This window comes from Canis aureus, chromosome 1 (assembly GCF_053574225.1).
Source record: "Canis aureus isolate CA01 chromosome 1, VMU_Caureus_v.1.0, whole genome shotgun sequence".
Lineage (NCBI taxonomy): Eukaryota > Metazoa > Chordata > Mammalia > Carnivora > Canidae > Canis > Canis aureus.
This window is the reverse complement of record NC_135611.1, coordinates 111,781,956-111,808,742: the sequence shown is the minus strand read 5'-3', so window position 1 is coordinate 111,808,742 and position 26,787 is coordinate 111,781,956. Positions and strand designations below refer to the sequence as shown.

Below are 26,787 nucleotides of genomic sequence, written 5' to 3'. Positions count from 1 at the left end.
GCATTTTCTCTCTCAAAAAAAAAAAAATGCTGGTGCTGGAAACTAATTTAAGATCTTGTTTGAAAAGCTACACAATTACTTAGGTATGGAACTAGGTACCAAGACACGTTTCCTGTAAAGAAAGACCTTGCATTAGCCAACTTTTATACTACTGGGGAAGGGTAGCAAGTTTGGCAGAGACCTTTCTTGTGGTCTATAGAATAATCTTTTCAGGTGTCATGGGCCCTCAATTCTCAGGGGATCCCATTCTATTATCTGCCCTAAAACTGGATGCCAATCCAGCACATGTTGTACCAGAATTGAAAAGAGGCAGGACAATGGGGGGGGGGTGTCAGTAAATGAAAAAGGGAGTTTTATCTGGGTATTGTAGAGATTGGAAAGAAGAGGGACAGTCCCCTGATGGCAATTTTGACAGAGTCTTGGGACCTAAAGATTGAAAATTCAGGACAACTAAAGTAATGTGCAAAAGAGAGAGCCATTTGGAAGCCATTATCCATTTTGTGATTTTAATAGGATATCCTTCAGTAGACCATCATTTCGCTATCTTTAGATGATAGGACAAATGAATGTTGCAAATGATGCTTTCTTGTAAGGTCTGTGCCTGAACTGAGCATTAAAGTGTGTATCCTGATCAGAGTCAATGATATCTGGGGGCCCAGAAGAAATTAATCAGGTTAAAATGAGGCCTATTATGGATGATGTTGGCAGAAGCACACCAGGAAGAATAATTCAGAAAATCAGTTTACTTAATCTTACATGATATTATGAAGGATATGCGTCAAGAACAGCCAAATGGAAAACATGCATAAAGAAAAGTATGAGTGAAGGGCTTGAAGCCTCCATGCCCTCTCCAAGTGCACCACCCTCCTAGCACTTAGATGTGTTTCCTAAATCAGAAGCTCTCCAAACCCCATCGTTTGGGGAGTTCTATGGAAGCTTCCTTATGTGGGCATGATTGATTAAATCATTGATCATTAGTGATTGCACTCAATCTCCATCCCCTTTCCCCTCCTCAGATGTTGGGGATATTGGACTTGGACTAAAAGTCCCAACCCTTGAATCATACCTTGGTCTTTCTCGTGCCCCCATCCTGAAGCTATTAAGGAGCACATCAAGAATTGCCTCATTAGGACAAAAGAGGCACCTATTACACTGGATATTCCAAGGGATTTAGGAACTCTATGCCAGGAAATGGGGATGAAGACCAAATATGTATTTCTTATTATATAACAATATCACAGGGCTTAAATTAATATAAACATCCATTGGTTAAAGCATCTAACCTAATACTGAGTTTGGCAATTTCATAGGGACCACAAGTTTATTAGTGCCTATGATAAGAGAGGTTTTGAATTCCATGGACTTGATATCCAGTGACATTCCTAGTAGTGAGTGATTTTCCCTTTTTAAACTCTGAAGGTCACCAGGGACCAGTGTGATAAAATAAAATTTACAATATATAACTTATAATAAAATTGGATATTTTGTGGGGACCAAAATACTACCCAACAATGAAATATATCAGCATGTATTTCCAGGAGGTGATCAGAGCGCAGAAGACTCTAGTCCCTAACCAGGGTGAGAGGCAAGGAATTGCCATTGATGGAGGTTGGTAAAGGGATTTGTTGTGGTTCTAAGGCTCATTGAGGCTATGGGAGGAGACCTCATGCATGTCGATGAGTGGCATGGTGGCTGGGACATCTGTAAGGATATTAGGAACAGTGGAAGAAGTGAGGTTTATACTTAATAATTGAATGGCCTGTCGGGAATAAGCCTTGCATTTTTAAGTTGGACTTTTCTGTGATTTGGATGATTGAGGAGTCTCTGAATCTCCAATAAATAACAACAAAAATAAATAATTCCCCCTCCCATTTTTTAATTAGTCCTGATGAGGAAGCTTGTTTGGTGGACTCTGTTTTATTTTTGTAACCATCACAATAATGTAAAGGTTTATATAAACCACTCTAGGATTAATATAGTACATGGTGGCATCCAACAGATGCATTTGTTGCTATAGTTCTTTTTTTTTTAAAGAGTTTATTTATTTATTCATGAGAGACACAGAGAGAGAGAGAGAGGCACAGACACAGGCAGAGGGAGAAGCAGGCTCCATACAGGGAGACTGATGTGGTACTCGATCCCAGGTCTCCAGGATCACACCCTGGGCGGAAGGCAGCACTAAACCACTGAGCCACCCAGGCTGCCCTATTAGTTCTAATTAATTAAGGGCTTCCCTAGTATTGGTATGGCCTATTAATGAATAATGAGGCTGGTTAATTGGTAGGAGCTTCCTCATCCTTTCCATATCTTTGGGGCCTGTAGTGCTGTTCCTTCTTCCATTCGTGATGTGGGTAATATTGTATCTCTTCTTTTTCTTGGTTATTGTCATTTGAGATTTATCAATTTTATTGGTCTTAACTAGCTCTTAGTTTTGTTGATTTTCTCTGCTCTTTTTTCAATTTTATTGATTTTTTAAATTTTTGCTATGTTCTGCTTGCCTTTTTTTTACTTCACTCTTCTACTTTCTTAAGGTAGAAGTTTAGTTCAATGATTGGAAACCTTTTCTGATATAATCTTTTAATTGTATTTATTTTTCTCTTTAGCTATATGGTACAAACTTTATATTGTGCTTTCACTTCCATTCAATACAAATATGTTTTAATTTCTCTTGTGATTTCTTCTTTGACTCATGGATTGTTTAGAATTGTGTTTTTAAATTTCCATATATTTGGGCATTATCCAGATATGTGATCCTGATTTCTATTTTAACTTAATTGTGATCAGAGCAAATATTTTATATGATTTCTGTTTTTTTTTCAATTTGTTGAGGTTTGTTTTATCACCCAGAATATGGTTTCTTTTGGTAAACATTCCATGTGCACTTGAAAACAACGTGTATTCTGCTGTTGGGTAAAGTAGTCTATAAATGTCAGATTAATTAGATCAAGTTTATTGATAATGTTCAAGTCTCCTATAACTTCACTAATTTTCTGTTCTATCAGTTGCTGAGAGAGGAGTATTTAAGCTACATGTCATTGTGAATTTGTCTATTTCTGTATTCAATTCTGTTAGTTTTTGCTTTGGGTGCTTTGGAACTCTTAAATCTATAAACTAAGATAGTTAAGGTTCTTTTTTTAAAGATTTTATTTATTGGAGGTATCCCTAGGTGGCTCAGTGGTTTAGCGCCTGCCTTCATGCCCAGGGTGTGATCCTGGAGTCCCAGGATCAAGTCCCACATCGGGCTCCCTGTGTGGAGCCTGCTTCTCCCTCTGCCTGTGTCTCTGCCTCTCTCTCTCTCTCTCTCTCTCTCTCTCTGTCTCTCATAAATAAATAAATAAATTCTTTTTTTTAAAAAAGAAGTATATTGTCAAATTCTCCTAGTGGTGTATCAATTCCTTAACTCTAATATAAAGTTTAAAAGAAAAAGGCAGGGATCCCTGGGTGGCGCAGCGGTTTGGCGCCTGCCTTTGGCCCAGGGCGCGATCCTGGAGACCCGGGATCGAATCCCACGTCGGGCTCCCGGTGCATGGAGCCTGCTTCTCCCTCTGCCTGTGTCTCTGCCTCTCTCTCTCTCTGTGACTATCATAAATAAATAAAAATTAAAAAAAAAAAGAAAAAGGCATTAAAAATAATTATAGGTTCCTCAAAAAGGACCTTTTTTTTTTTTTTTAAAGAGTTTATTTATTGGAGAGAGAGCGGCGGGGGGGCAGGTAGGGGAAGAGGGAGAGGGAGAAGCAAACTCCCTGCTGAGTGGGGAGTTTGGCTGAAGGCTGGATACCAGGACCCCAAGATCATGACCTGAGCCAAAGGCAGACACTGAACTGGCTGAGCCACCCAGCCACCCAGAGTAGTTCTATTTTTAACTTTTTGAGGAACCTATAATTATTTTTAATGCGTTTTTCTTTTAAACTTTATATTAGAGTTAAGGAATTGATACACCACTAGGAGAATTTGACAATATACTTCTCTTTCTTTACCTGTGAGGGTCATACTTAACATGTTCGTTTTACTAATTAGCATCTTTTCTTTTCAGCTTGAAGAATGCCCTTTAGCATTTTTTGTAAGGCAGGTCTAGGGCTGGTGAACTCCCTCAGCTTTTGTTTGTCTCGGAAAGTCTTTATTTCTGAAGGACAGCTTTGCTGGGTAATATTGGTTGCCAGTTTGTTTGTTTTTTGCTTTCAGCACTTTGAATGTATCATCTCTCTCCTAGCCTGCAAGGTTTCTGATGATATATTCTATGGTGGTAAGTTTCTTTTCCTGTGCTGCTTTCAAAATTCTGTTTAATTTTTTAACAGATGTATTATAATGTGTGTCAGTGAAGTCCTCTTTCCGTGGACAGTATTTCAGGATCTATGAGATTCATGTACCTAGGTGTGCACATCTCTCCCCAGATTTGGAGGTTTTTTTTAGCCATTATATATATTTTTTAATAAGCTTTCTTCTCCTTTCTTTCTTCTTCTAGGACTACTATAATATGTATGTTGTTTTCTTATAGCTCTTAATTCACAGGGGCTTTCTTCACTCTTTTTCATTTTCTTCTCCTTTGATTGAAAATTTCTAATAACCCATCTTTGAATTAGTACATTTTTTATTCTGTATGATCAAGTATAATATTCATGCTCTCTGTTGCACTTTTCATTTCATTCATTGTATTTTGGGGCTCCAGAATTTCAGTTTGGTTCTTTTCTTCTAACTTCTACCTCTCTGTTGACCTTCCTGTTTTGTTGATATATTATTTTCCTAATTTTGTTGGGTTGTCTATCAGTGTTCTCCTCACTAAGCTTCCTTAAAAGTTATTTTGAATTCCTTATCAGGCAGTTTTTCACTCTCCATTTCTTTGAGGTCACTTATTGGAAAAATATTGTGTTCCTTTGGTGGTGTCATGTTTCCTTGATTTTTCATATTCCTTGAAGTCTTGTGTTGCTGTCTTCTTATTTGAAGAAGCACTCTCCTTCTCTAGTCTCTACCAACTGGCTTCAGGAGAGAAATACTATCACTAGTCAGCTGTCTAGAGATTCTGAGGCTTTCTCAGAACTTTTCTATGGAGGTATCCACACCACACTTTACCTTTCCTCTTGATTGGGGACATCTATAAGATTGTATGCCTTTTCTCTATACCACAAAGCTAGACTTGGTGTTGAGAACCTCCCTTTTCCCCCCTTATGTTGTTTCTCTGAAGTGCTTATGTTTGCATTCCTTTTCCAAATCCTGCAGAATTGAGCAGTCTTTCTATGTGTTTGCTAGAGGTCTGCAAAGGCTCATGCTTATCATCTGCTGGGGTGGGTTTAGGGAGCCAGTCACAAGGTAGAAGAAATTAGGCACATGAAGTGTTGGGGGTGCCAATAGGCAGTTTGAGGAGACTGCAGGAGAGGCATCCCCAGCAGCTTGTGGGCAGGCTTCCTGACAGTCTGTGAAGCATTTAGTAGAATCTGTGTACCTTTGATGAGTTCCAAGCTGTGGTTGTTGTGCTCCCACCCTCTCCCAACCCTTCAGCCATGTAGGTCACCTCAGTATTCTGGGTAGAACAGGAAAGAAGTGGGCCTGTTGAGCAGCATTCCACACAGCTGGGGAAGCCAAGAATACTCACTCACATGATCTTATTTTCCCACATGGAAGAAATTGCAGGCCAGTGGAAACTCTTGTCAGTGAGCTCTGCTGGCTTGGAGGAGAGATGACACAGGTAAAGTGAAATTGTTCTTATCCTCTTCAGTCCATCTATTCTCAAATGTGTTGCTCCTACACTGCTGAAACTTTTCTGTTGGAATACAGAATGTCTACAAATGCCCTCTTGTCCATGAGTGATTGCTCCCAGCCTCTGAATTTTGCAGTCATCCTTGCCACTAGAAGCAGCCATTCCACTACTGCCTAAGGAAATTGACCCTTTTATGCCTGAATAACATGCAGTAGTTTCCACTGAGATAGATACCTTGAAAGACACTACTGATTCTTCTCAGGACCAAATCTTGCCATATTTCTTTGCTTCCACATCTGTACTTAGATTCAAGTCACGCCAGGTACCAGAGACTTAGGTACACATTGGACATTGAAGTGGTACTCCACACATCAAAAGAATTTCATGATTTTTCAATTGATATATACAAATCTGAGAACATGTTTGGGAATGGATCTTAGGAGCATGGGATCATGGTACAAGAAGTATAAAATTGGATGAGATGTATATATTGAAATAAATTTACTGAACAGAGATTCTGGATTCAAAATTTTAGCTCCATAAGTTATAAAGGGGTATTTTTTGTTGGTGGTGGTTGGTAGGTTGTGAAATGGAAGGAAATGTAGTTACACTAAGTTGAATTGAAATTCCAGAATTTATTTGGTACAGTGTGGAGGAAAATGTTCAAAGTCTTAGGGAGATTTGAATGTTGGAGCAGATTTATCATGTCAGACATGCTCATTCACCTTGGAGGAATAAAGGAATCATAATTCACCATGAGAAATAATTTGTGAGAGGAATCTCAGTATCTTTGAAGAGCTCAAGGTTTGTTCTACTCTGTAGATGAGGTATTACAATGGGAACACCATTGAACTGGGATCCTTAAGTGAAATTAAATGATGGGATCCTAGTGTGGTATCAGCCAAGTGGTGGCATTTAATCCCCAGACAAGTTGGGCAAGGATACTCTATAAAGGACAGCAGAGCCAACATAGGTACAAAATAGCCTGATATATGACATTGGCTATTGACTTTAATGTCCCTAAAACAAATAGATGTTTAGAGTACTAAATTCTTATTTGATATGTATAAATAGGATAGTTTCAGGTCATGTGAACAGAAGTCCAACTGCATCCACCAGAAACAGATTGACTACCTCTTAAACGCACCCAGACATGAGCCAATTTTTACACCCATAATTTATTGAATTAAGGAAAGGCTGCATCTTCCTGAGTAAGTACCCTGCTACCCTGCCACATACTGCAGTTTTAATCTTTTCCTAGGCTTCCCCAAAGGGACCGTTTACCTGAGATTGCTGGATCCTGTCTCTGAACTGGCACATTGATTGATGCTGATTGGCCCTGATGAGCAGGAAGTCACTGTTATCATAGGCATATTGGTAAGACTGCATGCCAGAGGGTGGGAAATAAATTCCCTAAAAATCTAGGTGCCTTCCACTTCAGTAAAACTTCTAGGGGGTCATTGGTGTTGGCATGTCAAAATACCACATCTAAAGTAAAGGACAGGTTGCATCTGGCCCCTCCTACAACCAAAAGAGAGTCATCATGCCTAGTATGCTCCTCGGATTTTTGAACAAGTGTATTCCTCATTTGGGAAGGGGGTGACCCTGCTCCTTTTTTTGTGTAACCTGAAAACTTTCTGACTGGAGCCCAGAGAAGTAGGCTCTCAACAAGTCTAGGCTGCCATATATAAGCTGCTCTGCCATTTGGGCCATATGATCCAGCAGATTCAAAGGTTCTTGAAATGTCAGTGACAGAATGGTGTTTGGAATGTTTGGCCAGCTCCTATAGATGATTCATAGCACAGACTCTTAGAATTTTGGCACAAACCCCTGCATCCTCTCCAGACACCTACCTTCTCTTTAAGAAACAGCTTTGGTTTTACTATTGCACTTTAGCAGTGGCTGAAGAGTTAGCCATAGGCTACCAAATTACCATATACTCTGACCTTGTCTTCATGGACTAGTTGTCATCTTACCAATGTGGGCTTAGATTTGGGTATTTACAGAAGCACTCCATTATCAAATGAAAGATATATATGAGAAGTAAATGGAAGTATATATGAGGCATTGAAAGCATCAGTACATGGCCCAAATGCCCATGGTCTATACTTGTGCTACATTACTTTCTCCCAGTATGTCCCTGTGGTTTTACAGAAAATTCCTTATGACTAGTTTCCTTAGTGAGGTAGGGAAAACTCACTCTTGACCAATCTTCTGATAGTTCTGTGTGATATACAGCACTGACCTGAAATTGTTCAACTGAAACATAACACTTTCTAGGACATCCTGGAGGACAGTTGTGAAGAGAAATTCCCCCAGTGGGTAGAACTTTGAGCAGTACACCTTGGTTGCTCATTTGGCCTGAAGGAAAACACGGCTAGACTTAAGGGTCTATATAGTTTCATGGGTTTTGGCCAAGGGTTTGGCCCGATTTTCAGGCTCTTCAAAGATACATGATTGGAAAATTGGTCGCAAAGCTTGCTAAGGGAGAGGTATTTTGGATAGACTACTTAGTGGGGAGAGAATGTGAAGATAAGTGTGCTCCATGTAAATGACTACCTTAGGGTACTTTCAGTAGTGGAAGGTTTTAATAAAGTAGTTTGACCTAGTGTGTTGATAACTTTTAGCTTTTGTCAAAGCCATTTCTGTCATTGCCTAGTGGACTCTTGAGCCAAGTGGCCACAATGGCAGGAATGGAGGTTATCCACAGTTTAAACAATTTAAACTTCTATGTACCAAGGCAATCCTGGCTATAGTCATTGCTGAGTGCCCAGGAACCAACACTGGTTCCTTTATATAGCCCCTTTCTCCAGGATATTTTTGCAACTACCTGTGGGAGTTTGATTCCATTAGATCATTTCCATCATGGAAGGGGCAGTACCTTGTTTTTAATTGAATAGACACTCTGGACATGGATTTGCCATCCATGCCTGCAGTGCTTTGCCCAAGCTACCAATTGTGTACTCTGATAGTTCTTTTCCACCATTTTAGTATTCCATACAGCATTGACTCTGTTTTTTAAAAATTTATTTTAATTTCAATTCCAGTATAATTAACAGTGTTATATTGGTTTCAGATGTACAATATAGTGATGCAGTAATTCCATATATTACTCAATGCTCATCAAGATAAGTGTACTCTTAATCTCCTTTACCTATTTCAACCATCCCTCCCCACCTCCTCTTTGGTAACAGTTTGTTCTCTATAGTTAAGAGTGTTTTTTGGCTTGTCTCTTTTATCCTCCTTTGTTCATTTGTTTTGTTTCTTAAATTCCACATATGAGTAAAACCATATAGTATTTGTCTTTCTGACTGGCTTATTTTGCTTAGCATTATACTCTCTAGATCCATCCATATTGTTGCAAATGGCAAGATTTCATTTTTAATGGCTGAATAATATTCCACTCTGGATATATATATATATATATATATATCCATCCATTCATCTATTGATGGATACTTGGGCTGCTTCCATAATTTAGCTGTTGTAAATAATGCTGCAGTAAACATGGAGCTGCATATATCTCCCTGAATTAGGGTTTTCATATTCTTTGGATAAATACCCTAATCTAGTGCAACTACTAGATTATATGGTAGTTCTATTTTTAATTTTTTAAGGAACCTGCACATAGCATTGCTTCTGATAAAGGAATTCACTTCATAGCAAATGAAGTGGGGCAATGAGCCTGTCCTCATGGAATGCATTGTTTCTGTTATGTTCCCCATCACCATGAAATAGGTGAATTGATAGAAAGTGGACTAGCCTTTTGAAAACTAACTTACATTACCAGGTAGGTGGCAGTATCTTGTTGGGCTAAGACAATGTCCTCATATATGCTGTATATGATTTAAATAAGTGCCCAGAATATGGTGCTCTTTCACCCATAACCAAGTTTCACAAGATCAGGAATCCAGGGGTAGAAATTTGAGTGATTTCACTCACTATTACTTCAAGTGATCCAATAGCAAATATTTTGCTTCCTGTCTTCATGAACAGTCTCCATAGAAATCTTAGTTCCAAGGGGTTGAATGAGTCCATCAGAAGACACAATAATAATTCCATTGAACTTGAACTTGGTACTTCCAGTTGGGCATTTGTTGTCTCTTACTTCTGAATGAATAGTCAAAGAAGGGAGTTCTTTTATTGGCTGGGGTAATTGATCCTGACAACAATGAGAGAATTGAGTTGCTGCAACACAGTGGAGGTAATCAAGACTATGTCTGGAATGCAAAAGATCACTGTGTATCTTAAAAGCGCATCTTATGATTTAAAAATCAATGGAGAACATACAACGGCACAATTCAGGCAGGACTGTTAATGTCTCAAAACTTCGAAGAACAAAAATTTGCTTCATCCTGCTAGGAAAAGAACCACAATGAACTGAGGTGTTCGCTGAGAGTAAGGGGGATATGGAATGAGTAATGAAAGATGATAGTTGTAGATAATAACACTATTACATCAGTTCCAACAATGATGGCTCTAATAGTTATAGATATTCATTATTCTGTTATAAATATTCTCACATACATGTTAACCAAATATTTATTTTTTATCCGCAATTTTATTGAGAAATGATTGACATACATCACTGTATAAGTTTAAGGTATACAGTGTGATGGTTTGATTTACATATACTGTGAAATGATTACCACAATAGGATTAGCTAACATCCATCTTCTCATATAAAGAAAAAGGAAAAAAGCATTTTCTCCTTGTGATGAATACTCTTAGGATTTACCATCATAAGAAGTTTCCTATATATCATATGATATTGTTGGTTATAGTCATTTTGTACATTACATCCCTAGTACTTATTTATCTTATAATTGGAAATTTATACCTTTGACTACTTTCCCTCAATTCCCCCTCCCCCCACCCCTTCCTTTGGTAACAACAAATATGTTCCCTTTTTCTATTAATTTGTTTTTTGTTTTAGGTTCCACATATAAGTGAAATCATGCAGTAATTGTATTTCTCTGCCTTATTTCACTTAACAGAATGTCTTCAAAGTCTTTCCATTTTGTTGCAAATGGTAGAATTTCATCATTTCTTTATTTAGTATATGTGCTGCCAAAGCGAACTCATCATTGCTTTTTATGGCTCAGTAATATATACCAAAACTTCTTTATCCATTCACTCATTGATTAAAACTTAAGTTGTTTCCTTGTGTTGGCTATTGTGAATAATGCTGTTTCCAACATGGGGGTTCAAATATCTTTGCAAATTAGTGTTTTCATTTCCTTTGGATATATCCCCAGAAGTGTAATTGCTGAATTATATAGTACTTATATTTTTAATTTTTTTTGAGAATCCTCCATACTGTTTTCCACAGTGGCTGTATTAATTTACAGTCTAACGAACAGGGCAGAAGTGTTTCCTTTTTCTTATCCATGCCAGCATGTGTTACCTTTCTGATGATGGCTATTCTAACAGGCATGATATGATATTTCATTGTGATTTAATTTGGGTGTAACTAATGACTAGTGAAATTGAGCATTTTTTCATGTACGTGTTGGTCTTTTGTGTATCTTCTTTGGAGAAGTGTCTGTTTAGGTCCTATGCTCATTTTTAACTAGGTTATTTGGGAGGGGGTTGCTTGTTTGTTTTGTTATTGAGTTGTATGAGTTATTATATATTTTGGATATTATCTTCTTATCAGATATATGGCTTGCAGATTTTTCCCCATTGCATAGGTTGTCATTTCACTTTGTTCATGGTTTCTTTTGCTGTGCAGAAGCTTCTTTGTCTGATAAGTCTCACTTGTTTATTTTTTTATTTTGTTTGTGCTTTAGGTGTCATATCCAAAAAATTGTAGCCAATATCCATGTTAAGGAGATTTATTCCTATTTCCTTTTAGGAGTTTCTAACGTTTAAGTATTTAACTCATTTTGAGTTAATTTTTGTGAGTGGTATAAGTTATGGGTCCAGTTTTATTCCTTTACATGTGAATATCTAATTATCTCAGCACCATTTATTGAAAAGATGGTCTTTTCTCCACTGAGTGTTCTTGACTCCCTTGTCAAATATTAGTTTACCATATATGCTCAGGTTTATTTCAGGGCTATCAGTTCTGTACCATTGATCTATTTGTTTTTTTATGCCAGCACCATACTGTTTTGATGACTATAACTTCATAGTATAGCTTGAAATCAGGAAGTGTGATGCTTCCTGATTTGTTCTTTCTCAGGCTATAGGGGTCTCTTTTGGTGCCATATAAATTTTAAGAGTTTTTTCTACTTAGGTAAAAAAAATAATAATTGCCATTATAATCTTGACGGGATTGCATTGAATTTATAGATGGCTTTTGGTAGTATTAATATTTTAACAGTATCAATTCTTCCAATCCATGAACATGAATACTTTTCCACTTGTTTGTATCCTATCAGATGAGGGCCCATGATAATGACCTATTTAATCTTAATTGCCTTCTTAAAGACCCTATCTTCAAATACAGTCACATTGGTGTTTGGGGCATCAACATATGTATGGCAGGGGGCACAATTCAGTCCATAATTGTGAGTGAGAAATAGTTTCAAACAGGCCAATCTCTTTTTTTTTCTTTAAAAAGAGATATAATTCACAGACTTTAATATTCACACTTGTAAGGTGTAGGATTGCCTGATTTTTGGTATATTCACAAAGATATAAACTATCATCACTATCTCATTCCAGAGGTTTTTCATCAGCTCACCAACCCCTGCCCCCTTGCCACCACCTACCCGTTAGCAGCCATTCTCCACTCCCAATGGACAAGTCCCTGATAACAACAAATCAGATTTCTTTGATCAATGCAGATTTATGTATTCTGTGCATTTCATATAAACAGGATCATAAAACACATTCTTTATTGTGTCTAGCTTCTTTCACTAAGCATGATTTCAAGGCTAATCCTTGAATGAATCATACTCCATCTTTTAAGTGCAGAATCTTATTTATTTACTAGGTAAATTTTCTTTACCTAGTTATTAGTAATTGGACATTTGGATTGTTTCTACAATTTAGCTATTATAAATAATGCTGCTATGAACATTTTTGTACAAGTGTGGACATATGTTTTAATTTATCTTGGGTATAAACCTAGGAGTGGAATTTCTCTGTCATCAGCCTGATCTTCTTAAAGGCCAGTTTTGGTGATGTCAGGCTAGGGCTGACATCATAGATAAAGATACTCAAGGCTGTGCAACTTATAAGACTATGTGTGCTTAAAGAGGTACATGCACCTTGATGTTTATAGCAGCATTATCAACAATAGCAAAATTATGGAAAGACCCCAAATGTCCATTGACTGATGAATGGATAAAGATGTGGTATATATAAACAATGGAATATTGCTCAGCCATCAAAAAGAATCTCACTCATTTGCAAGGACATGGATGGAGCTAGAGTGTATTCTGCTAAGTGAAATGGTCAGAGAAAGACAAATACCATATGGTTTCACTCATATGTGGAATTTGAGAAACAAAACATTAACATATGGGAGGGGAGAAAAAAGAGAAAGGGAAACAAACCATAAGAGACTCCTAAGGATAGAAAACAAACAGAAGAGTGAAGGAGGGAGGTGGGGTGGGAGATGGGTTAGATGGGTGATGGGTATTGAGGGCACTTGTGATGAGCACTGGGTGTTGCATGTAAGCGATGAATTACTGACTTCTCCTGAAACCAGTATTACACTGTATGTTAACTAGAATTTAAATAAAAATAAAAGACTATGTATGTTTAAAGAGGTGAGATTGTCAGAATAAAAGAGACTCTATAGCTCTTAGATCCAAGTAGTTGCGATCCAGTCCTGTGCCTCAGGAGGACCCATGCTATGCAACGCCAGTATTTTCTATGTTGCCCTCTGCTGCCTGATTCTGGTCATTACTGATAGTGAACGTCCTGTTGGGGTGCGTAGAACCCAGATTTGGACCTGTGTGTGTCCAATCTTTTTCCTCCTCCTGAGGTTGTCTCTGGCCTTTATCCCATGTGAGTGGTCTACCAAATACCCCAGGAAACTCCAAGACTTATGCCCATGAGGTTCTGTTGAGGTGCCTTGGCTATTCCTGTTATTTTAATTTTTAAAAAATTTTATTTTTTATTTTTTTATTTTTTATTTTTTTTTTAAATTTTATTTATGTAGTTGATAGAGTGCCCGCTCGAGAGAGAGTGAGCACAAGCAGGGAGAGTGGCAGGTAGAGGAGAGGGAGAAGCAGGATCCTTGAGAAGCAGGGAGCCTCATGCTGGACTTGATCCCAGGACCCTGAAGGCAGACACCTGACTGAGCAACCCAGGCGCCTTTGGCTATTCCCATTAAAGGCGCTTCTTGGTGGTATAACAATTTTTTAGGCCATCACAATAGTGTACAGAGAATGGAGGTGACTCACGGATTTGGGGTGTTCAGACTAAGGTGGAAGAGGTGTAATAACGAATCAGCCAAATTACCGTATCTCTCTTGGGCCCACGAATTTTGTAATATAGTTTTAAAGTAGTGTTTTGGGTTTTGTGTGTGTGCGTGTGTATGTGTGTTTTAATCAACAGTTCTGCTGTGTAGATTTCCAAATGTACAGCTTCTTACACCCTCACCTAGTGCCTTCTTCTGAGGCTCTGAAGTTCCTTACCGCAGTTTAAACTTTCCAACGATATATTAGCTAGGTTTGCTGTTACAGTACAGAAGAATTAATAGCAGCATAACATAACATAAAATATTTCCTGCGGCCGGATCCCAGAGGGGCTAACCCTAGCCGCAGCGTAGGAACGCACGTTAGCGCCCAAGCACCTGACAACACGAACTCCGCCCCCACGACCACGGTGGGAACTATAGAGCCGCGTCTCCCAGGAGTCGCAAGCACTTCCGGCCCAGGAGGGTGGGAATGGGGCTTTTTGGGAAGTGTAGTCCGCCAACCAGTGCCGTAGAGACTCGGACGCTTCCGCAAGGCAGCGGGGAAGGGGGGATTCTGGGTAGTCGAGCCCCCGCGCAGCCAGGGGCGGGGCGGCCCCAGGCACTTCCGCTCAGGGGGCCGGCTTGCGAGGGTTCTCCAGTCGCTCTGGTGAGTGGGTTCTGGTGTCGGGACCCTCCTGGTTCTCCTCTGGGCGCCGGTGCCACTGCCCATTGATTTGGGGGAAGTTGCTGCGTGAGAGAGAGGTGGCTCGAGGGTCCAGGGACCCTCTTGGCGTTTGGGGCGGCGGAGCAGCGCTTGGCCTGCTGGAGGGTCTCCCGGGCCCTCCGCCTGCGGCGCTGCCTCCCCGGGCCGCCCACACTCCCTCGCTCTGTGCTTTCGCGCGGGGGAACTTTGGGCCACCTACTTACCTTTCTCTGTCTCCACTGTTTCCTTTTTTTTGGGGGGGGGGGTGTTTGTTTTTGGTAAAATGGTGATGGGATTCTTACCTTTCTATAAATACAGTGGTTCGAGAATCAAACGAGGTGGTGTAAATAACAGTCTAAGGACAGTTCCTGCCCCGTGGTGAATGGTGGTGGTCTCTTGGTATTTATCTTTAGAATTGTTAAATGCTTAGTAACCCGAAAGCCATGAATATCGGACGGGGTGAGAGCGCCAGCCCTTCTCTTTGATCCCTGTAGGAAGATTGATAGTCCCCAACCCCTTCTGAGGAGTTACTCCTGTGAAAATTAATAAAAGGAAACCTCCTTTGGAATGGAGTCAGAAGTGGCAGGGGAGAGCGCTCGTACCCTGCTTACCACTCTTGTCAGTTGCAGACTCACTTGGAGGAGACCACCTGATCCCATATTAACCATTAGTATCCCAGAGGGAAGAAGACGGGCTTTCCTGCCCCTGCCTCAGCCCAGCCAGTTGAAAGGCCACTATACTTCCAAGCTCCGGGTTAGTCCCGTAGACTTCGTTTATGACAGCATTCCCAAATTTTGTAAAATTTTCTCTGTAAAAGAGGTCCTCTCCTTTGTTCTGTGGACTTGCCTGTGGTTTTCCCGTATCTTACTTGTCCTGGACTGCATTTCTCTGCTATTCCAGTAAAATAACTGGCAGTTCTTTATTTTTTTTAAGACTTTATTTATTCATGAGCGACAGAAAGAGAGAGAGGCGGAGACACAGCCAGAGGGAGAAGCAGACTCCCTGCAGGGCCCCCGATGTGGGGCTCCAGGATCACTCTCTGGGCCCAAGGCAGGCGCCAAACTGCTGAGCCACCCAGGGATCCCCGGGTTCTTTTCCGGCTGGAAAGAAGGAGCGGCGTGACGGAGGACAGAGTATCTCCCAATTTCTCAGGGTGGTATTTCAGAGCCTCCTTTCTTTCCTTGGCCTTTGTCTCAAAAAAGACTGCATTTCTTGTCATACCATTGTCTCTAATGAGTTATGTCTGAAAATTGCTGATATTCTTGAAATTTTTTACAATGAGGTGAAAACACCAAGGCCTATCTGCTGCCAGCTGTCAACTATCCTTGCCTTTTTATCCTTCATGCATCTTTTTTTCCCAAAGATTTTGAGATTATGCCGTAGACAATACCTCTTTGTCCCTAAATGTTTGTATTATTAACAAAAATTCAGCTGAGTAAATTTGAAGACTTAGCTGACCTTGTTAAATGATTCATAAACTGGGCAGCATTCCATAAAACAAGTAGAAGGAAGCTTTCAAGAGTTGTACAAAATGGAAGGTTTTTGTAGGAAGGAGGGTGGGCCAAGGAAATTATTAGCAAGAGGAGAGAAACGATGGTTTCAGGCGAGGTCAGTTTCCTATGAGGGAAGAGCAGGGGATCTTATGCAGATTACCTCATCTTGAAGGGATGGAGAGAGGGCTTCTGTGACAGATTAACTTCATTGGTGCTTATCAGAAAATTCCTGAGTGACTGGTTAAGACTGTTTCTGGGGAGGTTGAAACTGCAATTATAGAAGACATTACAGGCAACTGGATGGCTCAGTGGTTGAGTGTGTCTGCCTTTGGCCCAGGTGGTGAGGGTCCTGGGGTTGAGTACTGCATCAGGCTTGCAGGGAGCCTGCTTCTCCCTCTGCCGGTGTCTCTGCCTCTCTCCATGTGTCTCATGAATAAATAAATAAAATCTTAAAAAAAAAAATTAGACATTAAGTCCCAGTTTGGTGACTTGGCCTAAGTGACACCATTTTAGGCCTGTATTTTTCTCTTAAATGGTGTTTATTTTCTAGGAACAAGGATATTCTCTTATACAATGACAGTATCTTGATCAAAATCAGAAAATTACATTGTTGATGTGCTATCTGACCCACAGTCCATATTTAAATTTGTTCTGTTTTTCATTTAAAATTCTTATAAGTGTTTTCCCCTAATTAAAGTGAATTTCATGTACTGCCTTTTGCTGGCATGTTTCCCTTGTCTCCTTTAATGCGGAATGTTCCTCATCCTTCATCATTTTGTTCATGATGTTTTTTGTTCATGATGTGTAGGCAGATTTATATCAGAAATGTCCAGCTTTTGAGGTTTACGTGATATAGTTCATGGTTTGATTCAGATTACGCGTTGTTGGCAGTGATTCCACAGAAATGGTGAGGTGGCCTTTTCAGTCACCATAAAGGAAGCTGAAGGATGCATTTTGGTTTTATATTTGTGATGTCAGTTTTGTTCACTTGGTGAAGGAGATGTGTTTGCCATTTTACCACTGGAGTTACTAGGTTTCTTTTTGTAATTAAAGTTTCCGTGACTATCATAAATAAATAAAAATTTACAAAAAAAATTACAAAAAAAATAAATAAATAAAGTTTCTGGGATCCCTGGGTGGCTGGAGTGGTTTAGCGCCTGCCTTTGGCCCAGGGTGTGATCCTGGAGTCCCGAGATTGAGTCCCACGTCGGGCTCCCAGCATGGAGCCTGCTTCTCCCTCTGCCTGTGTCTCTGCCTCTCTCTCTCTCTCTCTCTCTCTATACCATGAATAAATAAATAAAATTTTAAAAAAAATTTCCTGTGGAAAGATATGTTTTATTAGCAGGCTTTCTGCTATAAAGGTCAGCATCCCTTTTCCTCCCACTTCTTTTTTCATTCAGTCAAATATAAATTCTATATGGACTCTGAGTCCAGTTTGGTTAATTTAAATGAGATGTTACTTATCAGATGCAACTTGTTGATCTCTGTTTTACACATAAGAATTTTCCTTTAGCATGTGAACAATTCAGTGATTTTTGTAACATCAAGTGGTGCAACTATCACCATAATTCAGTTTAAAACATTTTTATTCCTATGCTAAGACCACTTGTTACCATTTATCATTAATCCCTGTTCTCAACAACCCTGGACAACCACTAACTTCTTTTCTGCCTTTATATTGTGAACACTTTATTTAAATTAAATTTAAATTAATTTAAAACCCTTTATTTAAATTATAAACCCTTTATTAAACCCTTTATTTAATTAAACCCTAAATTTAAATTTATGTAAACCCTTTATTATAAAAAAAATAAATGGGATTATATAGAATATGGTCTTCTTCTTGTGACAGGCTTCTTTCACTTGTAATATTTTAAAAGTTCATCTTTCTTGTATGCATCATCATTTTATTCCTTTTTATTACTAATATTTTATTGTGGACATACCACTGTTTGTCCATCACCTATAGGCAGACGTTTTAGTTGCTTCCAGTTTGGGGTTCTTATAAATAATAGTTTTATAAATACATAAGTACAAGTTTTTGTTTGGAGATATATTTTCATATCTCCTGGGTAGATATTGAGGAGTACAATTGCTTGGCTGACTGGTAGCTTTTGGTTTAACTTTTTGATAAACTGCCAAAAGCATTTTCCAGATTGGCTACATCATACTGTTCCCCTCCCCCCCAGCCTTGTGTGTGTGTGTGTGTGTGTTTTAAGATTTTATTTATTTATTCATGAGAGACACACACAGAGAGAGAGGCAGAGACACAGGCAGAGGGAGAAGCAGGCTCCATGCAGGGAGCACGACATGGGACTCGATCCCGGGTCTCCAGGATCACACCCTGGGCTGAAGGCAGCACTAAACTGTTGGGTCACCCGGGCTGCCCAAGTCTTGTGTTTTTAAATAGATACTAGAAACCCGTGTTGTTGTTGATTTAGAAAACAGTTGTCTACAACAATTTAAAATTTATTGCTAAGGTAACACAATGTTAGGGAAAATAATGAGGCAAAGTTAACTGATTTTTCAGAGGTTATGAGTGACCTTCATGCAACGGAATAGTCAGTGTCAGAAGTTCAGGTATCCTACAATGTTTTTGGTAGAAATCACATGTATAAGAGCAATTTCATACTGAGTGTTATTTTTTTTAACTATAGCTACAAAAATAAGAAACCCTGAATGTATTCAAAATGTTGTCCAGTTCTGAACAGTTCTATGAGTTGGAAATACTGTCTCGGTTGTACAGAAGATAAAACTGAGGAAAAGGGATGTTACTAATTTGATGATACAGTAATTGAGAAGCTGAAGTAGGACTTGAACCCAAATATTGTTGCCCCAGAGATGATTCTTGCTTGATGCATTATGTTGTCTCATTTTCCATCATATCAGAATCTGCTATCTTGGGAGCCACAAGATAGCACAAGGCAACATACAACAATCTGTATGTGTGTTGTGTAGGAATGAAGTATCCATGCCAGGATCTGCTCCTCACGTTGTAGACAGCAGCAGCCACCCCAAGGAAAGGGCTCGTTGGCTAAGTCACAATAAGCATTCATGTAGACAAACATCACTAATCACCCTTTCATGTCCTTCTCTGCCTTTCCAGACACCGGTCTGCCTTACCAGGACTCTGTATTCCGGGAATCTGTACATCTCCAGAAGTAGGAAGGAAAAATGACCACATTCAAGGTGCATATGGCTTACCTTTCTTGCTGTTAAAATTCCATTTCACTACTCATAATGTTAGTGTTGGGGCGTCTGGGTGGCTCAGTCAGTTAAGCGTCTGACTTGATTTTTGGCTCAGGTCATGATCTCAGGGTTGTGAGATTGAGCCCTGCCTTGGCTCTGCTTTGAGCAAGGAGCCTACTTTGGATTCTCTGTCTCCCTCTTCCCCTCTGCCCAGCTCACACTCTTATGTGTTTTTCTTCTTTTATTGAGATGACTCAAGAACACCAGGTTAAATGATCTCTGTGTTTGTTTTTAGCATTTGTTTTGTCATTATTCATTTTATTTCAAAAACAAATGTGGACAAATTAATAAGAAAGACCAGTTCTGCTTGTTTTACCACTGACACGTTAACTATTTTTATTTTCTCATACTCTTTTTCATGTATATTCATAGATTTATTAATATTCATGATATACATCTAATATTGACTTGTGCTTTTTTGTTTAACGTTATAGAAGATTACATATGGTTACATTGTGTTCCTACTAAATTGATATGATTTTTAATTTTTAACTACCTACTGCTTCTAGACATTAAGGCGATTTAGGAGTTTGTTTTAAGCAATGCTGAAGTGATTGTTTCCTACTTGCAATCTTTTCTCCAAAAAGTCACTTCTCTGAACAAGCTGCCTATTTTTTTTCCTCATTGTATTGAGGACTCAATAATGAAAAAGTGCATTTGATACATGCCACATTAGAGTTTTATAGATAGAATATTCAAATACAGCACAGTGCAATAGGCTCTGACTTCTGCTTAATGCAAATTTTTTTTTTTTTTTAATATAGCATTCTTTTTTTTTTTTTCTTTTTTTTTTTTTTTTATTGGTGTTCAATTTACTAACATACAGAATAACACCCAGTGCCCGTCACCCATTCACTCCCACCCCCCGCCCTCCTCCCCTTCCACCACCCCCAGTTCGTTTCCCAGAGTTAGCAGTCTTTACATTCTGTCTCCCTTTCTGATATTTCCCACACATTTCTTCTCCCTTCCCTTATTTTCCCTTTCACTATTATTTATATTCCCCAAATGAATGAGAACATATAATGTTTGTCCTTCTCCGACTGACTTACTTCACTCAGCATAATACCCTCCAGTTCCATCCACGTTGAAGCAAATGGTGGGTATTTGTCATTTCTAATAGCTGAGTAATATTCCATTGTATACATAAACCACATCTTCTTTATCCATTCATCTTTCGTTGGACACCAAGGCTCCTTCCACAGTTTGGCTATCGTGGCCATTGCTGCTAGAAACATCGGGGTGCAGGTGTCCCGGCGTTTCATTGCATTTGTATCTTTGGGGTAAATCCCTAACAGTGCAATTGCTGGGTCGTAGGGCAGGTATATTTTTAACTGTTTGAGGAACCTCCACACAGTTTTCCAGAGTGGCTGCACCAGTTCACATTCCCACCAACAGTGTAGGAGGGTTCCCTTTTCTCCGCATCCTCTCCAACATTTGTTGTTTCCTGCCTTGTTAATTTTCCCCATTCTCACTGGTGTGAGGTGGTATCTCATTGTAGTTTTGATTTGTATTTCCCTGATGGCAAGTGATGCAGAGCATTTTCTCATATGCATGTTGGCCATGTCTATGTCTTCCTCTGTGAGATTTCTGTTCATGTCTTTTGCCCATTTCATGATTGGATTGTTTGTTTCTTTGGTGTTGAGTTTAATAAGTTCTTTATAGATCTTGGAAACTAGCCCTTTATCTGATATGTCATTTGCAAATATCTTCTCCCATTCTGTAGGTTGTCTTTGAGTTTTGTTGACTGTATCCTTTGCTGTGCAAAAGCTTCTTATCTTGATGAAGTCCCAATAGTTCATTTTTGCTTTTGTTTCTTTTGCCTTTGTGGATGTATCTTGCAAGAAGTTACTATGGCCGAGTTCAAAAAGGGTGTTGCCTGTGTTCTTCTCTAGGATTTTGATGGAATCTTGTCTCACATTTAGATCTTTCATCCATTTTGAGTTTATCTTTGTGTATGGTGAAAGAGAGTGGTCTAGTTTCATTCTTCTGCATGTGGATTCCAATTTTCCCAGCACCATTTATTGAAGAGACTGTCTTTCTTCCAATGGATAGTCTTTCCTCCTTTATCGAATATTAGTTGCCCATAAAGTTCAGGGTCCACTTCTGGATTCTCTATTCTGTTCCACTGATCTATGTGTCTGTTTTTGTGCCAGTACCACACTGTCTTGATGACCACAGCTTTGTAGTACAACCTGAAATCTGGCATTGTGATGCCCCCAGATATGGTTTTCTTTTTTAAAATTCCCCTGGCTATTCGGGGTCTTTTCTGATTCCACACAAATCTTAAAATAATTTGTTCTAACTCTCTGAAGAAAGTCCATGGTATTTTGATAGGGATTGCATTAAACGTGTATATTGCCCTGGGTAACATTGACATTTTCACAATATTAATTCTGCCAATCCATGAGCATGGAATATTTTTCCATCTCTTTGTGTCTTCCTCAATTTCTTTCAGAAGTGTTCTATAGTTTTGAGGGTATAGATCCTTTACATCTTTGGTGAGGTTTATTCCTAGGTATCTTATGCTTTTGGGTGCAATTGTAAATGGGATTGACTCCTTAATTTCTCTTTCTTCAGTCTCATTGTTAGTGTATAGAAATGCCACTGACTTCTGGGCATTGATTTTGTATCCTGCCACGCTACCGAATTGCTGTATGAGTTCTAGCAATCTTGGGGTGGAGACTTTTGGGTTTTCTATGTAGAGTATCATGTCATCGGCGAAGAGAGAGAGTTTGACTTCTTCTTTGCCAATTTGAATGCCTTTAATGTCTTTTTGTTGTCTGATTGCTGAGGCTAGGACTTCCAGTACTATGTTGAATAGCAGTGGTGAGAGTGGACATCCCTGTCTTGTTCCTGATCTTAGGGGAAAGGCTCCCAGTGCTTCCCCATTGAGAATGATATTTGCTGTGGGCTTTTCATAGATGGCTTTTAAGATGTCGAGGAATGTTCCCTCTATCCCTACACTCTGAAGAGTTTTAATCAGGAATGGATGCTGTATTTTGTCAAATGCTTTCTCTGCATCCAATGAGAGGATCATATGGTTCTTGGTTTTTCTCTTGCTGATATGATGAATCACATTGATTGTTTTACGGGTGTTGAACCAGCCTTGTGTCCCAGGGATAAATCCTACTTGGTCATGGTGAATAATTTTCTTAATGTACTGTTGGATCCTATTGGCCAGTATCTTGTTGAGAATTTTTGCATCCATGTTCATCAGGGATATTGGTCTGTAATTCTCCTTTTTGGCGGGGTCTTTGTCTGGCTTTGGAATTAAGGTGATGCTGGCTTCATAGAACGAATTTGGAAGTACTCCATCTCTTTCTATCTTTCCAAACAGCTTTAGGAGAATAGGTATGATTTCTTCTTTAAACGTTTGATAAAATTCTCCTGGGAAGCCATCTGGCCCTGGACTCTTGTGTCTTGGGAGGTTTTTGATGACTGCTTCAATTTCCTCCCTGGTTATTGGCCTGTTCAGGTTTTCTATTTCTTCCTGTTCCAGTTTTGGTAGTTTGTGGCTTTCCAGGAATGCATCCATTTCTTCTAGATTGCCTAATTTATTGGCGTATAGCTGTTCATAATATGTTTTTAAAATCGTTTGTATTTCCTTGGTGTTGGTAGTGATCTCTCCTTTCTCATTCATGATTTTATTAATTTGAGTCTTCTCTCTCTTCTTTTTAATAAGGCTGGCTAATGGTTTATCTATCTTATTAATTCTTTCAAAGAACCAACTCCTGGTTCTGTTGATCTGTTCCACAGTTCTTCTGGTCTCGATTTCGTTGAGTTCTGCTCGAATCTTTATTAACTCCCTTCTTCTCTTGGGTGTAGGATCTATTTGCTGTTTTTTCTCTAGCTCCTTTATGTGTAAGGTTAGCTTTTGTATTTGAGTTCTTTCCAGTTTTTGAATGGATGCTTGTATTGCGATGTATTTCCCCCTTAGGACTGCTTTTGCTGCATCCCAAAGATTTTGAACAGTTGTATCTTCATTCTCATTAGTTTCCATGAATCTTTTTAATTCTTCCTTAATTTCCTGGTTGACCCTTTTATCTTTTAGCAGGATGGTCCTTAACCTCCATGTGTTTGAGGTCCTTCCAAACTTCTTGTTGTGATTTAGTTCTAATTTCAGGGCATTATGGTCCGAGAATATGCAGGGGACAATCCCAGTCTTTTGGTATCGGTTCAGACCCGATTTGTGACCCAATATGTGGTCTATTCTGGAGAAAGTTCCATGTGCGCTTGAGAAGAATGTGTATTCAGTTGAGTTTGGATGTAAAGTTCTGTAGATATCTGTGAAATCCATCTGGTCCAGTGTATCATTTAAAGCTCTCGTTTCTTTGGAGATGTTTTGCTTAGAAGACCTATCGAGTATAGAAAGAGCTAGATTGAAGTCACCAAGTATAAGTGTATTATTATCTAAGTATTTCTTCACTTTGGTTAATAATTGATTTATATATTTGGCAGCTCCCACATTCGGATCATATATATTGAGGATTGTTAAGTCCTCTTGTTGAATAGATCCTTTAAGTATGATATAGTGTCCCTCTTCATCTCTCACTACAGTCTTTGGGGTAAATTTTAGTTTATCTGATATAAGGATGGCTACCCCTGCTTTCTTTTGAGGACCATTCGAATGGTAAATGGTTCTCCAACCTTTTATTTTCAGGCTGTAGGTGTCCTTCTGTCTAAAATGAGTCTCTTGTAGACAGCAAATAGATGGGTCCTGCTTTTTTATCCAGTCTGAAACCCTGCGCCTTTTGATGGGGTCATTAAGCCCATTCACATTCAGAGTTACTATTGAGAGATAGGAGTTTAGTGTCATCATGATATCTATTCAGTCTTTGTTTTTGTGGACTGTTCCACTGAACTTCTTCTTAAAGGGGAATTTTAAGAGGCCCCCTTAAAATTTCTTGCAGAGCTGGTTTGGAGGTCACATATTCTTTTAGTTGCTGCCTGTCTTGGAAGCTCTTTATCTCTCCTTCCATTTTGAATGAGAGCCTTGCTGGATAAAGTATTCTTGGTTGCATGTTCTTCTCATTTAGGACCCTGAATATATCCTGCCAGCCCTTTCTGGCCTGCCAGGTCTCTGTGGAGAGGTCTGCTGTTACCCTAATACTCCTCCCCATAAAAGTCAGGGATTTCTTGTCTCTTGCTGCTTTAAGGATCTTCTCCTTATCTTTGGAATTTGCAAGCTTCACAATTAAATGTCGAGGTGTTGAAGGGTTTTTATTGATTTTAGGGGGGGATCTCTCTATTTCCTGGATCTGAATGCCTGTTTCCCTTCCCAGATTAGGAAAGTTTTCAGCTAGAATTTGTTCAAATACATATTCTGGCCCTCTGTCCCTTTCGGCGCCCTCGGGAACCCCAATTAAACGTAGGTTTTTCTTCCTCAGGCTGTCGTTTATTTCCCTTAATCTATCTTCATGGTCTTTTAATTGTTTGTCTCTTTTTTCCTCAGTTTCCCTCTTTGCTATCAACTTGTCTTCTAGGTCACTCACTCGTTCTTCCACCTCGTTAACCCTCGTCGTTAGGACTTCTAGTTTGGATTGCATCTCATTCAATTGATTTTTAATTTCTGCCTGATTAGCTCTAAATTCTGCAGTCATGAAGTCTCTTGAGTCCTTCATGCTTTTTTCTAGAGCCACCAGTAGCTGTATAATAGTGCTTCTGAATTGGCTTTCTGACATTGAATTGTAATCCAGATTTTGTAACTCTGTGGGAGAGAGGACTGTTTCTGATTCTTTCTTTTGAGGTGAGGTTTTCCTTCTAGTCATTTTGCTCAGTGCAGAGTGGCCAAAAGCAAGTTGTATTGGGAAAAAGAGAAAAAGAGAGGAGAGAAAGAAGGAAAGAAAAGAGAAAGAGAAAAAAAAAGGGAAGAAAAAGAAAAAAAAAAAACGAAAAAAAAAAAAAAGAAGAAAAAGAGAAAGAAAAAGAAAGGAGAAAAAAAGGGGGTGGGGGAAGGAAACAAATCAAAAAGCAAAACAAAACAAAAACAAAAACAAACAAAAAAAGAACCACCGGGGAGTATCTTCTGATTCTGTGTTCTTTAAGTCCCTTGGCTTCTCCTGGAAGTTGTCCGTCTAGCTGGTGTTCTGGGGGAGGGGCCTGCTGTGCTGATTTTCAGGTGTTAGCAGTTGGGGGAGCTGCTGTGCCCCTGCCTGGTGCAGGGCTCAGTGGGGGTTGTTTGCCCCGTGAGGCCGCAGGAGGAACAGCCCCAGTGGCGGGGCAGCTCTGGAAACCTGGATTCAGCTCCGGCAGGAACTCCGTCTGCAGGGCCTGGAGGCTCCGGGTGGGGCCGCTGATCTGCTCAACTGGGGCAGGAGCGTCCTCGCTGTCCTGGGCCCTCCTGGCCTCTGCCTGTCCCGGGGGAGGCGGGATCCTGGGCTGTGTCCCGGCGCCCTGTGCTCCGGAGCCTGCGCTGTTGGATTCGCGCTCCCGGGCCGCGCAGCCCCCTCCGCGGAGCCGCCGCCCGAGCCCCTCCGAGCTGCTCCTGGAACCGCGCAGCCCCCTCCGCACGGAGCCTCTTCCTCTGCCGGAGCCTCTTCCTCTGCCGGAGCCCCTCCGAGCTGCTCCCGGGGCCGCGCAGCCCCCTCCGCGGAGCCGCCGCCCGAGCCCCTTCAGCTGCTCCGGGTCCCGCCGGGTCCCGCCGTGCGCGCTGCAGCCCTTAGGGAGCTCGGCGCACTCTCCTGGGTGCGCAGTTGCTGTTACTGACCCGGGGAGCCCGAGGGCATCCCCTTCCTTCTGGGTCCTGCTCCAACTCCCTGCGAGCCCCTTTCCGCCCGGGAAGGTCGTGCAGCTCCTGCTCCTCTGGGACGGGGCTCTCCTGTCCTGGGGACACTCGCCCCGGCCTCAGCCCGGCTCCTCGCGGGGCCCCTCCCCCTCGGAGGCCTTTGTTCCTTTATTTCTTTTTCCCCATCTTCCTACCTTGATAGAAGCGCGAACTCTTCTCACTGTTGCATTCCAGCTGGTCTCTCTTTAAATCTCAGGCCGAATTCATAGATTTTCAGGATAATTTGAAGGTTTTCTAGGTAGTTTGGTGGAGACAGGTGATTTGGAGACCCTACTCTTCCGCTGTCTTGCTCCTCCCCCCCTGCTTAATGCAAATATTGTTGGAGATTTTCACACAGGAAGAGCTAGAATTTGTCTGTCTTATGTCTGAGTCATTCCCTGCATGTCACTTAACTGGTCTACTTTTATTCCTTCATATATTTTTTTCTTCATATATTTGTTTTTTCGAAGTAACCTTAGGTGTGTAAATATACATAGGCTTTATTTTTTAGAGCAGTTTAAACATTCA

At 40.1% G+C, this 26,787-nt stretch overlaps 1 protein-coding gene across 1 annotated transcript in view; it reads left to right on the top strand.

Annotated features, from left to right (window-relative positions):
* The window catches only part of LOC144311248 (uncharacterized), a 65,103-nt gene that overhangs the window by 22,899 nt on the left and 15,417 nt on the right, over positions 1-26,787 (top strand). Inside the window, 2 exon segments of the mRNA XM_077893527.1 lie at positions 19,354-19,411; positions 19,413-19,436. Coding sequence (XP_077749653.1) covers positions 19,354-19,411; positions 19,413-19,436 — 82 coding nt within the window.